At 40.9% G+C, this 16,382-nt stretch overlaps 1 protein-coding gene across 1 annotated transcript in view; it reads left to right on the top strand.

The window, feature by feature from the left end:
* Nucleotides 1-15,804, top strand: part of LOC143983204 (otospiralin-like) — a 65,585-nt gene extending 49,781 nt beyond the window's left edge. Inside the window, exons 2-3 of the mRNA XM_077482635.1 lie at nucleotides 7,121-7,147; nucleotides 15,513-15,804. Of these exons, the coding sequence (XP_077338761.1) occupies nucleotides 7,121-7,147; nucleotides 15,513-15,697 (212 nt within the window). The 3' untranslated portion in view covers nucleotides 15,698-15,804. The remainder of the gene's footprint in view (nucleotides 1-7,120; nucleotides 7,148-15,512) is intronic.
* Nucleotides 15,805-16,382: the final 578 nt, after the last annotated feature.

The following is a 16,382-nucleotide window of genomic DNA, read 5'->3' as shown; positions in this document are numbered from 1 at the left end:
TGCTTTCTACTGTGCAAGTATTTTATACACGTATTACACCCCTATATACTGCACACCAAATAGTACACCTATACCAGTCCTTAAAAGGACCTTTGTGGACCTAGTAGCTAGTGATTTGCAGACTGTCCCTCAGTCTCCACACTGATAAAAGACTGCTGCAGAATAGGGCAGTAATCTGCAGCACAGCCCTGCACCAGCACCCTATATATTGTACACCTATACCAGTCCTTACAAGGTTCTTTGTGGACCTAGCAGCTAGTGATTTGCAGACTGTCCCTCAGTCTCCACACTGATAAAAGACTGCTGCAGAATAGGGCAGTAATCTGCAGCACAGCCCTGCACCAGTACCCTATATATTGTACACATATACCAGTCCTTAAAAGGACCTTTGAGGACCTAGTAGCTAGTGATTTGCAGACTGTACCTCAGTCCCTACCCTCATAAAAGACTGCTACAGAAACCAGCAGTTATCTGCAGCACAGCGCTGCATCAGCACCCTATATATTGTACACCTTTACCAGTCCTTACAAGGACCTTTGTGGACCTAGTAGCTAGTGATTTTCAGACTGTCCCTCAGTCCCTACACTGATAAAAGACAGCTGCAGAATCTGGCAGCAGTCAAGTATAATATTCTTTCTATATTTGGAAGAAAGTATATTATAGGTGTACAACCCTATATACTGTACACATACTGTATACCGGTCCTTAAAAGGACCTCTGTGGACCTAATAGTAATAGCTAGTGATTAAACTGACTGTCCCTGCTCCACGCAGCCTCCTGTCCCTACACTGACAAAAGACAGCTGCGGAATCAGTCAGCAGTGCACTCAGCAATCACCAGCACAGCAGTGCTCCAGAACCCTATATACTGTACACCTATACCAGTCCTTAAAAGGACCTTTGTGGACCTAATAGTAATAGCTAGCTAGTGATTAAACTGACTGTCCCTGCTGCACACAGCGTCCTGTCCCTACACTGACAAAAGACAGGCTGCTGCAATCACCAGCACAGCAGTGCACTGAACCCTATATACTGTACTACACCTATACCAGTCCTTAAAAGGACTTTTGTGGACCTAACAGCTAGCGATTTGTGTCACTACAGTCTCTCCCTGCTCCACACAGCGTCCTGTCCCTAAACTGACATAAGACAGAATGTAAAATGGCTGCCAGATCAGGTCTATTTATAAGGTAGGGGAAATGTCCAATTGTCCATGTCCTGAAATGTCTCAATTGGCTGTCCTGTACCCCATGATGGATGTGTCATCATGGGTCAAAGTTCTTTCACACCGTAAACACATATGTCCGCCGAGCGAACAGCGGCAATAGTCCGCCGATCGGGCGAATTGCGAACACGTCAAATTTGCCGCGAACCGACCGCCGGGCGAACAGTTCGGCCATCCCTATTAGTTCCAAGTAGCATTTAATCTGTCATGCAACTGGACCTCTAATTAGAAGAAGTGGCTGTCGGATGCCTAACCTAGCTCTAACCTTTGCAGACTATTGAGCACTGAGCTAAAACTATCTATAGAATCCCAGACCAGAAGGAACAGGGTTAACTAAAATAATAAGTGCTGCATAAAAAATTGTACTACAATAAACAGGTTCATCTACAACTATATAGCAAGGTGTCCACTACACACACACACACAGTATCGCAGACGAAAGCGAAAGCTGGGCATACATGGGCCAGTTTTTTAAAACAGCCAGCAGGCTGATTGAAAAAAAACGGAATGGATTCCTCAATCCACATATGCGAGGTAGATGGAGGAATCCGCTGTGTTATTGTATTCTGACAATGGGCACTCCTCAGCTGTTAGAATACACTGATCAGTGTTGCAGCACTGATCAAACAAAATTTTTCCAGCAAGCCGTTGGTGAGAAGTTGATCATTAGATCGACTTCTCACAAAGGAGAATGGCCATAAATGTATTGAAATTCTGCCGATCCCTGCTGAAATGGCAGAATTTCGATCCATCTGTTGCCAGCTTTTAGTTATCTGGTATGGTGCATGTAAGATGATAACAAGGGGACAGATATACATCTGTCACCAATCTTTAGATAAATACAGTATATACAGTATATACACTACATTACCAAAAATATTGGGACACCTTAAACGAACATCAACTTTAATGGCAGGCCTTGTCTTAATCCGTAGGGTTCAATATTGAGTTGGCCTACCCTTTGCGGCTATAACAGCTTCAACTCTTCTGGAAAGACTATCCACAAGGTTTAGGAGTATCTATGGGAATGTTTGACGATTCTTCCAGAAGTGAATTTGTGAGGTCATGCTCTGATGTGGATGAGCAGTCTTGCAGCTTGCAGTCTTCATTCTAATTCATCCCAAAGGTGTTCTATCATGTTGAGGTCAGGACTCTGTCCAGGCCAGTCAAGTCCCTCCACCCCAAACTCACCCCTATTTCTTTATGGACCAATATTGAACCCTATGGACTAAAACTGGGATGCCATTAAAGTTCATGTGTGTGTAACGGCAGGCATCCCAATACTTTTGGTAATATAGTGTATACTTTATGTACCAAGACGCTATGGACAACAATACTAAACTATTAGACACAGCAGCGCTTGCCTAAGAATCTCTGCTTATGGTATGGATTTAGTAACAGCTCTTCCATGAATGGGACATGTGTCTTACACTTCCTCTCTCTCTCTTCACTTCCTCCTTTTGGGGTTTTCAACCTGATAATTCAGAGACAAGGATACAGCTATTTACAAATACTGACTGTAGATGTCAGCAGATCTCTACATATATAATGCTCTTTGACACCAGCATAAGAAAAAGGTGGATAGCCCTGGGCGTGGCCTGACGTGCACAGTGACGGACATTCTTGCAGAGAGCTCCAGATACCCTAGGATTAATCCATCACCATCTGTGCATTTAACCACCTACAAAGTTCAAATAAACCTGCCATCCACGTCAGCTTGGCACACTGCGGAGTCCCATGCCGGTATTTTGTGTTAAGTTCGTCCCTGGACACCCTTATATCGTGGCCTCTGGACTCCTGCGGCCACCACCATCTTTACCATCTGGGGCCTCCCCCATAGACTGTGCTATTGCGGTTTTGGGAGGTAAGGGACCCCCATCCATCCCCTCCTGTCATCCACCCGCCTGCCCGGGGTGCTCCGGAGGCCGTTCCAGGCTCAACGCTCCCTGCACAGACATAGAAATTAATAGAATTATAAGCTTGTTAAAAACCTCCACATCTCCAGGCCCTGATGGATACTCCTCATCCTATTATAAAAAATTTGCCTCCACATTAACCCCTCACCTTACAAAATTATACAATCATATCCTACAAGGAAACCAATTCCCATCAGAAATGCTCCTAGCAAATATGCCCCTTCTCCCCAAACCACATAAAGATCATTCCACCACTCAAAATTATCGTCCAATTTCAGTCATTGATAACGATCTATAAATATTTGGCTGAATGCTATATGACAGACTAGCTGCAGTTATTCCCCCTCTAATAAATCCAGACCAAACAGGATTCATCCCTAACAGACAAATAATGGATAACATAAGACTGAGTACAAACATTATTCAAGATTCAATTCTACACTCTAAATCTACACTCCTACTCAGTCTTGATATCCACAAAGCTTTCAACAGCGTCAGCTGGTCATACTTGGACATACTACTCCCTAGATACGGCATAAACAGAGAATTCCTTCATGGTTTCAAAGCCCTCTACCATAACCCACAAACACGCATCAAACTCCCCGGCAACAACTCTAACTTTTTCCCTTTGAGCAAGGGCACCAGGCAAGATTCCCCACTTTCTCTGCTCCTCTTTGCCCTGGCTATAGAGCCCCTTGCCTGTGCGATTAGAAACAAACTCACATTGCCTAAAAACACATTAGACTCTCTCCAAAGAGCATTCAACAAATTAATTTGGCAAAACAAAAAAACAAGGTTTAGTTACTCCTTAATGTTTAGGCCCCAACTAAAAGGAGGTCTAAACATCCCAAACCTATGGATATAGTATCTGTCAGCCAGATTCACCCAACTAGCACAATGGTTTGCCCCAGCCTCCCAAATCCCCTGGCTCCTGTTCGAAGAACAATCAGTCCTCCCATACCACCTACAAGGTCTATTCTGGTCCATGTCTATTTTACCACAGAAAATAAGACCACTAAATGTAATTGTAACACATACCATACAACTGTGGAAAAGACAAAATAACAAATTTAACATGTCCTCCGACATCCCTCCCCTAGCATCCTTTCTAGGAGTCCCTCACTTCACTTCCTTAGATAATAACCAAAACCCATTAACAATATGGTAACTACATAATCTAACAAACTTAAAAGCACTTACCCATAACAATACATTTTACTCTTTCACTGAACTACAAACATAATATGACCTAGCACCGACAGAACATGAAAATTATAAGAAGATAAAACACTTCTACCAAAAATACTACTCACTCACTCTACATACCCCCTTCTCACAATTCAAACTAATTTGTATTTCCTCCCCACGTGACAAAGGATTAATTTCCAAAATTGATGAAAATCTTAAGAGTTCAATATGCCTGAAAAATCACACCTAATGCTTCAATGGGAATCAGACTTAAACGTTTAATTTTCCCCCGAACAATGGGATACCATATTTGAAAACTTGCACAAATGCACCAAAACTACCACCATTAGGGAATCTGCCATCAAACTGCTCTATAGGTGGTATCTTACCCCCGCCAAACTCAACTCATTCTATCCATCAACATCTCCACTCTGTTTCAGGGGCTGCCCCACTCATGGGACACTACTACACATATTTTGGGACTGCCCTCATCTAAAAAAACATTTGGCACAATGCTAATCTCATGATTGATCGAATTTCAGGCAGAAAGATCCTATTAACACCCCAAATGTGCCTTCTATTCTTCCCCTTACAGGATATACCTATAGCCAGTTCTAGACTAATCCATACTCTACTTAGCTCTATCCACTGGACCATCGCTTTCAATTGACGTTCATTCAATGTACCATGGCCTCAGGTTCTCAACCGTATGGCAAACATCATATTATCAGAAAGAATACACCATACGTTATATGACACCATGCATATATACCAAAAAAATGGACTCTATGGGAAACTTCACTTTTGGTGTAATATTCTCTACTGTTATTTTACTTAAGCACACCTACAGTTCCTTCCCTACATTTGCTATATAGTTTTATAATCAAATGTGTATATTTTGTCATATGATATGCAGTGTTGATCATCTTACTTTAAAAAAAGGAATTAGTTAAGTTACAAATTACTTCTCCCAAAAAGTAATTGCGTTAGTAACTCAGTCACTACATTGGAAAGGTAATTAGTTACTCAGCAAAGTAACTGTGACTTTTTTTTAAATATTCTTAGGGGTGGGTCTAGTATTACTGTAAGCAAGGGATGGGTTCCTCTCTGCACGTCTATTTCCCCTCTGTACCCCCCTGCACATCTGTCCCCCCCCGCACACATATATCTGTTATATCTGTTCCCCCTCTGTACCCCATTACACGTCTGTCATCCCCCCCACAAACATATATCTGTTTCCTCTCTGTATCCCACTACACATCTGTCACCCCCCCCCCCCACAAACATATATCTGTTTCCCCTCTGTACCCCACTACACATCTTTTGCATGGTATTGCATGGTATTGCAGAGTATTGCCAGGGTATTGCATAGTATTGGCAGGGTACTGCAGAGTATTGGCAGGGTATTGCAGAGTATTGGCAGGGAATAGCAGAGTATTGGCAGGGTATGGAGGGATGGCTGTGACTGCAATCGTCACAGAGCAGCGCTGTGGGCACTACAGATCCAGCCCACAGCGCTTCTGCCATCCGATTTCTCCCCTCCACTTTACAGATCTGTACACAAAGGGGAGAGAGGAACTGTTTGTTTACAAGTGATCGCTCCGTTAGTTGAAGGAAGAATCAAATTGTAAACGGTTGACGGGTGCACCAAGATGGCCGCCGCTCTGAAGCTAGGCTGAAGCCGTGGCCTTTCCTAAGGCCGAGGCCGCGGAGCGCTCCAGATCGTGGCGCGTGACGATCCGTTGCTCCCCTAGTGGTGGTCGATGTAATTGCGGTAACGCCGCCCAAGTAATGGGAATGGCGTTACCATGAGGGGAAGAGTAATCAGTTAGATTACTCGTTAGCCTCTAAAGTAACGGCGTTTAGTAACGCTGTTTACTTTAACTCAGTTACTTACATCACTGATGATATGTCATTACCTAGTTAGGATGTATTACCTAATTGAATCTTTCACTTGTACATCTACTACTACTGTCAAAATCTTGTATTATGACCTTACCCATAATAAAAACAGTTTGTAAACAAAAAGAAAAAGGTGGATAGCAAGTGTTTCTTTAAAGGCTGGAACTGTTTCTAGTTGCTTGCTCTGGTATATTGATATTTGAATGCTGACCTTGTTAAAGTACATATAAATATTTGCTGAAAAATTCCCACTGTCTCCCTCCCTAGCTCTCTCAATATATAGATATCCCCCATCTGAAACGTCTGTAATTACCTTGTCTGAGGGCTGTTTTGACCTGCTTTGTTGACAGCCTGCCCAATAAAAATCTAGTGCAGGGGTCTCAAACTGGTGGCCCTCCAGCTGTTGCAAAACTACGAGTCCCATGAGGCATTGCAAGGCTGACAGTTGCAAGCATGACTCCCACAGGCAGAGGCATGATGGGACTTGTAGTTTTGAAACAGCTGGAGGGCCACCTGTTTGAGATCCCTGATCTAGGGCCTAGATACCTGTGCCTGCTCACTAATGTCCCATAGACTTGAATAAGATGCTGCTCCCTGCTATACGTATATCTCATTCAAGTCTAAGGAACATAAGTGTGCTGGCACTGGTAAAACCAGCTCTAGATTTTTATCACCCAGAATGAAGGTAGGAAATTACAAGGTAGGTAGGAGTAGAAAACACACATGCACTTTAAATATCTCTATTTCATGTTTATTGTTGACATATTCTAGCGACTATAATTGCCATAATTTTAGAATGATGTTTTGTTTTCATTGTATTTTAATAAAAATAGCATTTGATTCAGAGTACAGTTGAGTCACGTTGGTGTTCTGTTTTTTTTTCTGTGCAGGTTTCGGTGCTGTCATGAGAAACAATGGTAAGTGCTTTGGAGCAGTTATGATTTCTCAGGAAAAAATGTTATGAAAAGTGCTTCATATTGTTAAACAGTAATCAGTGGTCTGGTTTAGATGTATTAAACATGGGTTTTGCAAATCTAGATGCAAGGCTTAAAACCTATGTTAAGCCGTATTCATCCGGGGCTGTGGAGGTTAAGATATTCGACTGGATGTGTCACAGGTACTCTTAAAGAGTGCTTACTATGCCTGTCCCCCTTCTCAATTCATAGGGCCTGTACTATAGCTTCCATCAATAAAAATCTCTTTGTGAATGAATGAGGTAGACCTTTCATTCATCTACCCCACTCCTCCATTCATGGAAGGGTGGGCATAGCTGGTATCCTTGACAAGTAGCTGTAACAGGTCCAGCCAACCATATCAACACCTGCAACACGGAAAGCTTATTGTAGGGGAGCAGAGAACTTTGGATTTCAAAGAGAGAAACCAGCAGCACAAGGAAAACTTCAGATTGAATAAAAGTGCTGTCCCTTGTGCTAATTAAAAAATAAACAAGAAAAAAAAAAAAACTAAAGTTAGGTTTCATATGGGAAAAGTAATTCCACACAACAGCCCCAACTGTAGCTGCAAGCACAGTGTGTTGTACACCTTAAAATAAGTGTGAATAAGTGCTGCGCTAGTGATGTAAATGGTAATAATAAAAAGTAATCCTAAATCTTCAGTAAAAAATGAAGTAAAACATCAATCCTATAACAAATATTTAGAGCCAACATGCACCAATGTGTGAAAATATACACATATAATACATATATACACATATAAACACTCAAATGTGCAAAAAAAATGTGATCAGTCATCAAAGTCTCACTTTACAAATAAAAGTATTTTTTTTGTGGATTCCATGACATTATAAACTTAAGGATGATCCACCTCCACCAAACCCTAAAGTATAATTTGCTCACCTCTAATAACTGACCCTCATTACATAGGTTATACAGGGAGATGCTCCTCATGTTGACATTATGATGAAATGTGTTGGGGGGAGCTTAGCGATCTCACAGTTAACTAACTGCTTAACTTTATTTTTTACTGTATATTTATGATTACTTTTTATTATTGTTTACATCACTAGCATAGCACTAATTTAAACGTAGGCTTTAAAGTGGAAGTAAACCCCTCTATCGTTTTCCATCAAGGAAGCTGCCATCTTGGCCTCTAATGATTCTTCAACTGCCATAATGCTGCACATGTGATCAGTTAGGAAACCAGCCATTGGATGGTTTGAAAGTTTGGTTGAGAGCACAACCAATGTGAAAGTTAGCATTTCCGGCATGCCGGGAATGTAAGTGTTTTTTGAAACTGGGTTTACTACCGCTTTAATAAAGCGTAAAGTCAAACTGCAGGTATGTCTAGGACAATAAACCACTGCGCCAAATTAAAATGTTCTATTATATATCTTGTTTAGTTTTTATTGCTGCCTGTGCCTTCTTTTCACCTAGTTTATTGTCCTGGTTGCAAAGAGTTAAAAAAAAAGTTTAAATCTTTTCACTTAAATAACAGCAGTCAAAACATCACAGATTTTTGTAATGAGGCCAGCCTTAAACTAATGAAATAAAGTACAGGTATTTTTTCATTACAGGTAATTATATAACGCTGTCAATTTATACAGTGCTTTACATTCACGTCAGTTCCTGCCCTCAAGGTGCTTACATTCTAAGGTCCCCAATTCACACAAACACATACTAGGGCCAATTAACCTGCCACCATGTCTTTGGTGGGCAGAAACCCACACAGACATAGGGAGCATATGCAAACTCCAGGCAGGTAGTGCCGTGGCAGGGAATTGAACCAATGACCTTAGTGCTGATAGGCGGATGTGCTAAGCCACTGTGCTGCCCGTATCTTTAGTGTTATTTATTCTATGATCTTATTGTTTCAGGCTAGGTTCACATTGTTGAGGGTGCAGAACAGTGTGTAAATCTCATGCTTTCCCACACCTGCATCAAAAATGGAGGTACTATTAATTCTTAATGGCATTCCAACGCATTGTAAATCACAGAGCATTTGGCCATGCTGGGAAACACAGAACTATGCAGATTCCCTGCGGCTGCGGTTTTATAAAAGGTGCAGGGACCTTTTCCTTGCATTTTTCCACAGGTACAGTGTGAACCTAGTCTTATAAGGAGCTGCTTATAGAGCTTTATTTGTAAAATCCTCTTTTTCACCCAATATGCATGTTTATTGAAAAAGGTGTAAAAGATTTTTAAATTGGCTTTTCAGTGATCTAAATTTTATCATACATCACAATCTGCAAAGCAAATAAAACTTAAAACTGGGGAAAAATTAATTAATTTATGTTAACCTTTCCCAACAGTGAAGAAATGACACTTTGCTACAATGTAAAGTAGTGAGTGTACAGATGTATAACAGTGTAAATTTGCTGTCCCCTCAAAATAATTCAACACACAGCCATTAATGTCTAAACTGCTGGCAACAAAAGTGAGTACACCCTTAAGTGAAAATGTCCAAATTTGGCCAAATTAGCCATTTTTCCTCCCCGGTGTCATGTGACTCATTTAGTGTTACAAGGTTTCAGGTGTAAATGGGGAGAAGGTGTGTTAAATTTGGTGTTATTGCTCTCACTCTCTCATACCGGTAACTGGAAGTTCAACATGGCACATCAGGGCAAAGAATTCTCTGAAGATCTGAAAAAAAAAACGTTACTCTACATAAAGATGGTCTAGGCTATTAGATGATTGCCAAGACCATGGAACTGAGCTGCAGCATGGTGGCCAAGACCATACAGAGGTTTAACAGGACAGGTTCCACTAAGAACAGGTCTCGCCATGGTCAACCAAAGAAGTTGAGCGTCATATCCAGAGGTTGTCTTTGGGAAATAGATGCATGAGTGCTGCCAGCATCTCTGCAAAGTTTGAAGGGGTGGGGGGCCAGCCTGTCAGTGCTCAGACCATACGCTGCACACTGCATCAAATTGGTCTGCGTGGCTGTCGTCCCAGAAGGAAGCCTATTCTAAAGATATAAAGCCTGAAAACAGTTTGCTGAAGACAAGCAGACATGGACAGGGATTACTGGAACCATGCCCTGTGGTCTGATGAGACCAAGATAAACATAATTGGTTGAGATGGTGTCAAGCATGTGTGGAGGCAACCAGGTGAGGAGTACAAAGACAAGTGTTTCTTGCCTACAGTCAAGCAATGGTGGTAGGAGTGTCATGGTCTGGGGCTGAATGAGTGCTGCAGGCACTGGGGAGCTACAGTTCGTTGAGGGAACCATGAATGCCAACATGTACTGTGATATACTGAAGCAGAGCATGATCCCCTCCCTTCGGAAACTGGGCCACAGGGCAGTATTCCAACATGATTATGACCTCAAACACACCTTTAAGATGACCACTGTCTTGCTAAACAAGCTGAGGGTAAAGATGATGGACTGGCCAATCATGTCTCCAGACCTAAACCCTATTGGGCATCTGTGGGGCATCCTCAAATGGAAGATGGAGGAGTGCAAGATCTCTAACATCCACCAACTCTGTGATGTCATCATGGAGGATTGGAAGAGGACTCCCATGACAACCTGTGAAGCTCTGGTGAACTCCATGCCTAAGAGGGTTAAGGCAGTGCTGGAAAATAATGGTGGCCACACAAAATATTGACACTTTGGGCCCAATTCGGATATTTTCACTTAGGAATGTACTCACTTTTTTTGCCAGTGGTTTAGACATTAATGGCTGTGTGTTAAGTTATTTTGAGGGGACACTGTTTTTACACTGTTATACAAGTTGTACACTCACTATTTTACACTGTAGCTAAGTGTAATTTCTTCAGTGTTGTCACATGAAAACATAATAAAATATGAGGGGTGTACTCACTTTTGTGAGATACTATGTTGGGCAGCTATTCCAGCTCAGCCCCACTGCATGGCAAGACAACATGTCTGGTCTCTGGTGTGCTTGGTTCACGCCATTGTGTTGAGGTGGTGTGCGCTAAAAAGAACTCCTGCGTACAGTACTTTTTCCCATTTCAGCACAGTGTGAGGCAATCCTACACTTCGCACCACGCAGCTCACAATTAAACTTAATGAAATGTCTTTGATATTTCAATTGGGTTCATTTAACAAAATGAATGGGCAACAGTACTATGGACCAAGATCGGCACCTCAGCACTACGTCCATCCTGCCTGACTACATGGCACACCAGCATGCTGTCATTACTGACCTCCTTGCTTATAGCTTGGCTTCAGTACTTTGAATCACTGACCCTGATCATGATCGTAGTACGTGAAATCAGAACCCCTGATTTGCTTGCTTGATCAACAGGTATTGATGCCAAAAAGTGAACATTCCTATCAATATTTCAGTCCTATTGGTACTTGGTAGAAAAAAATCATAAATAATTCAGCAGTGTCAAGCCTGTGAATGGTAATTAGAATACTTAGGATGAAATGTTTAATAATTTAAGAAGAGAATATTAAGTATTCCCCTCCTAAAAATATTCTCTTTAAAAGGCTTTTCCAGGATAAAAGCATGCTCTGACAGTCACAAGTTTAGTTTACAGCTTATTCTTATGTTATTTTCTATGGTAAGATTTATATGACAGCAGAAGTGACTGAGATCTTACAGTGCTTCTATTTTATTACATGAAATGGCTGAATCGTGACCTCTTCCTTGGACAGTAAAACTATATTACTGTCTAAAACATAATTTACATTCTGCCCTTTTAGTGACATGCAATTACACCCTCTCTCCACAAGATGGAGCATTGCACTCCTTAAGGTGCTCTGCAATAGCGCTGAACAAAATTATTACTTTTTTTATTCTGTCACGAAAAAAAAACTTTGCTAATACTTTTGGTCCTAACATTTTAGAAGGGCAACCTTAAAAGTCACTGATGTTGTGTCTCGCCATCCTATAGATATACATTATTCCTTCATTCTAAGGCTTCATACACAAAGCCATAAGAGGATATGCAGAATGCTCCGCATACAGAACTAAGTGCACTCCTGTGACCCACAGGAGAAAAAGGGCCACTAAAAGCTTTGACCCTACTTCTCCTTTAAATGAATTTCCTTAAATGTTTAATTAATATTTTACATGATTAGTTCAGTTATTTTCCTGAAAAAAAAAAAACATTGTGCATTAACACATCTAATAACATCCTCTTCCCTGGGAGCATGCATATCGCTACCCCCTTATTCTGCAATCTATAGAGATCCTATTCTAGAAATGGTTTCCATTCCTTATCATCCAAGTTGTTTGGAATCACAAAAAACCCGGCTCTTGGTATTCTGCAGGCCTTATATCCTCTAACATCTTGCCTTTTGCACTTACTGTGCACCCTCTTTTTCAGAAGTTGCTCTTTGTCACTCGATGAAACTTTTCTGTGCCTCTGTGGGGCCTTCCTTGGGTGTTCTTGCCTAAAAGGGAGTGTAAGTACAATGTAAGAATTGTACCATCTTCTCTCTGTTGCCCTATCAGCCTTAATTTTGCTTTGCCTATGCCTGTTTTCTTCCTGTGGATTTCTTACTACTTTTCCGTTGCCACATGGAAACAAAGTATTCTGGAAGCCAGTCTTCCTTGCCTCCTTACCTTACCTATCACTCTCCCTCCCCATGTCCTGCTGCTGTCAAACATTTACAATCCACCTAATGGTTGGGTTCAGAGCTGTCATTTATGGCTGCCTACTACATATTCCCTTGCTAACTGACCCCTATTCCGGTACTGACCAGGCAGTTCCTCTATTGGGCTCCTCCTTTCTCTTCTACCCGGTTGGGTGGGGGGTTTTTTTTAGGCCTTCTTTTCTAGGGTTTCTGTCCTTCTCACTTATCGCATGGCCACCACCTTTTTTTCTGTTATGGTTGGCTATTTGAGCTTCTGCTGATGATTCCTTCAGCATCAAGGTACTTCTGCTGTCAACTGTCTGTTCGGGTCTGTTGACACGTCCTCTTCTTTTTTCTTGGGGCCTGTTGCCAATGTTGTTGTTTTGTTTGCCACTCCCCATTTTATCGCTTAGGAACCTCCCATGGTTAAAAAAATAAATTTCTGCACCCTATACTGTACAATTAGGATATTGGGAATATTGATGTACTTGCATATTCCATATCTTGGAGTACAGTACACAGGATCCTCCAATCTTTCTTCTGTGATATTTTTATTGCATACTAAAATACTGGAGCCTTACAAACTGGTTGGGGTAGGTTAGGTATACTGGGGAGCAGTTCAGAGCAAAGCCTTTGCCAGTGTCCAATCACCTAAATCTGTACTGTACTCCAAGATATGGAATTTACAGGTTCATCAAAAATCCTATTTTTTTCTTTTGTACAGAGCAGGAAATGTTCAGGACTCCTGTCAGGTTTTACTGCTATCAGAGGGTCTGTTATAAAGCAATTTTCCATCACTGTCCTGGGTACACACTTTTTTTTACCAGGCAGGAAGTCAACAAATCTCTTCAACAGCACACACACTGCAGAAATGCTCTTTATAACCTAAGTAAAATAATGCTAGAACCTCTGTCAGCTTTTTATTGATGTTTTTCCCGCAATCCCCTCCCTGGTAACATGTTGTCCTCCAGAACAGAATGTGAGGGGAAATCTCTCCAATGGCACCCTGAATAGCAGTTAAACCCAATGCGGGTTTCAATCCTTCCTAATTCTATCCAAAAAATGCTTTGGGTATAGGTATAGTTTAAGTGGTTAAATAGAAAATCTAGGCAATAAGTAAAGTATCAGCTGCTACTCCAGTCCTGGAACACTGCAGGAAGGAAAAACTCAGAGTATGCCAGGAAGCGATATTCACATGATGACGCTGTCAACAGGCTTGCCAGGAATTACAGGAGCATGTAGAAGGGAGGGAATACACTGCTGAACTTTCAATCTGGATGAACGGGTTCCCTTTCAAAAGGAGTTTAATTTTTGCAGTGATACTTTCTAAGCTGATATACCCAAAGATATTCTGATATTTAGTTTCATATTATATTGCTGAGATTGCTCAATTATTGATAATAAATGCAAAAAAACGATGTTTGACAGAGAAGAGGGCGGCAATAGACCCTTCAAGACAGATTGAAGGAAAATCCAAAGTTATACAGTTGTCAGCAGAACAATAATAGAGGGGAAGTTTTCCAGTGGGGGTTACCTGTTCTGGTGATAACTAAGAAGAAATTTCATCCCATTTTTTTTTAGATTTTCCACTCCCTTGCTGTTGTGTCTCTGGAACTCTCTTGGATGGGACACATACATAAAAATATCTACTAGGTGTTTTATAACAGTTCAATCCGCTTTAGCTACTAAGAGGCTATCACAATATAGGAAGATTATAAATATATTTTGTTCTACAGTCCGTTACCAGACAGGTTTTTTGGGGTAAAAGTTAATAACATTTTATTTATCAATCATAAAACAAATTCAAACAATGCAAACAATATAATCTGCAGTCCATTGAACTTTTATAAGTATTGCAACTGCTCCCCTTCCCTGGCTGGAAGGCCATTTTGACGCTATTGAACTAATGACTGTTATTCCTGTTCTGTAATCCAGTTTAAACTGCAATTATATTTCCTGACTAAGTCCATGTAACTTCTTTACTATATTATGCATTGTAACAAATACCACCTGCTTTTCTGTCTTGTACCGTGCTTGTTTTTTTCATCAATAAACTGAAATTTTCACCGTGAAAAAAAAAAAAGTATTGCAACTGCACCAACAGCTGCCTTTCTATTTGTATGCTGCAAACAAGTTTATAATATATAATATCTCTCAGCCTTCCGGAACAATGCACTCAGTTCCTGCTGCAAATGTGTTAAGTACATAAACTTTAAATATTATCCAGCAAAAGTGTTTCTTTCAAGCCTCCATTCAATCCATCCAGTGCTATCCAAGGGGTCCACTGTCTGCTCCCAGGTTGAACCAGCTTCTGATATGTCCCTACTGTATTTTACTCCTCCAACACACAGACTCGAGCAAGCATTATTCTAATCTGTTATGTGAGGGTCAGTCCACACAGCTGATACTGAGTCAATATAGGAAGGTATAGATATAAAGATACAGGCTTAACCATGGGACATACTGTAGACTGATAGGGTTACTGAGGATAGTAATAACACAGCCATGATCTTATCCTCAAACTCTTAAGACATGGTGTGCTAGACGACTTCCTTGGCCCAGTAAGGAGAGTGTTTAAATCAAAATTCCCATGAGTAGGCATCATTACTTTTGTTAGTTTTGTGATTTCAACAAGTTTTGCTTTATTATGTTTAGCCCATGCTACCATATTGTAATAGGCTGCTACTGTAAATCTCTTCCAGTATGGAGGCTGCAGTGCAGAGTATAAGAGTGAATAGAATTTGATTTACTGTCATATGATTTCTGTTATAGCTGAGAGTCGGGAGAAGAGAGCTATGCCAAACTGGAGCATGTCAGCTTCTGATTTCTATGGATGGGTGGAAGAATTGCGTAGACTGGCTGCCTATGACAAGACTGATGAAATGGCCAAAGTTTACTGGGCTCACTTTCCCATTGCATCTCATTTAGGCTATGATGAGCCTGAAGTTGACGATTAGTTAAATCAGTGGTCTCTTGCTCTCCATGTAACATTGTCATGAAGAAATACACTGCTGTTACACTGTTCAGTACCACTGCTTATATTAAATACATATATTTGCTGATGCATCATATACGTTTTTTCTTAGATAAGAGTAGCTACTTTCTACCTTTTTGTTTTATCCTGATTAATCCTGTAGATGTTACCAGAATTATGAAGCTAGATACTAAAGAAAAAAATCAAGCCATTCTGAAAGGACCAGTAAAAAGAAAATACAAATATGTTCATGTAAAAGAGAGAATTTTTGTATTGGTAAACATAATCTGTGGAATTACTGGACATAAAAACCCAGTTAAATACAATTGGAAGTATCTCCACCTTCTATACCAGCTTTCAATCTAAATTATATTTGGTTACGAGCACCTGAACATTTATTTGTGTATGTCTCAAAAGTGGAACTATTATTGTAAAAATTCACTGTTCACATAATTAAACAAAGCACATGCTAATGTTAGCAAATCATGGTTTAGATGGGCACTGGCATCACTGTTGGGCACTGACTGGTATCACTGCTGGGCACTGTTGGAGTTGCACTGATAATCAGGACACGGATTATCTCTTCAGGTCTCCCTTGAGAGGAAATGCTGGTTATTGGCTTTCGTCGCCTCACACTGACTGTGCATCCCCAAAGGTGTGCAAGTGCA

This window comes from Lithobates pipiens, unplaced genomic scaffold (genome assembly GCF_037356315.1).
Source record: "Lithobates pipiens isolate NorthernLeopardFrog02 unplaced genomic scaffold, aLitPip1_a1.2 Scaffold_16, whole genome shotgun sequence".
NCBI lineage: Eukaryota > Metazoa > Chordata > Amphibia > Anura > Ranidae > Lithobates > Lithobates pipiens.
The sequence above is the reverse complement of the archived record's forward strand: the minus strand, read 5'-3'. Positions and strand labels throughout refer to the sequence as shown.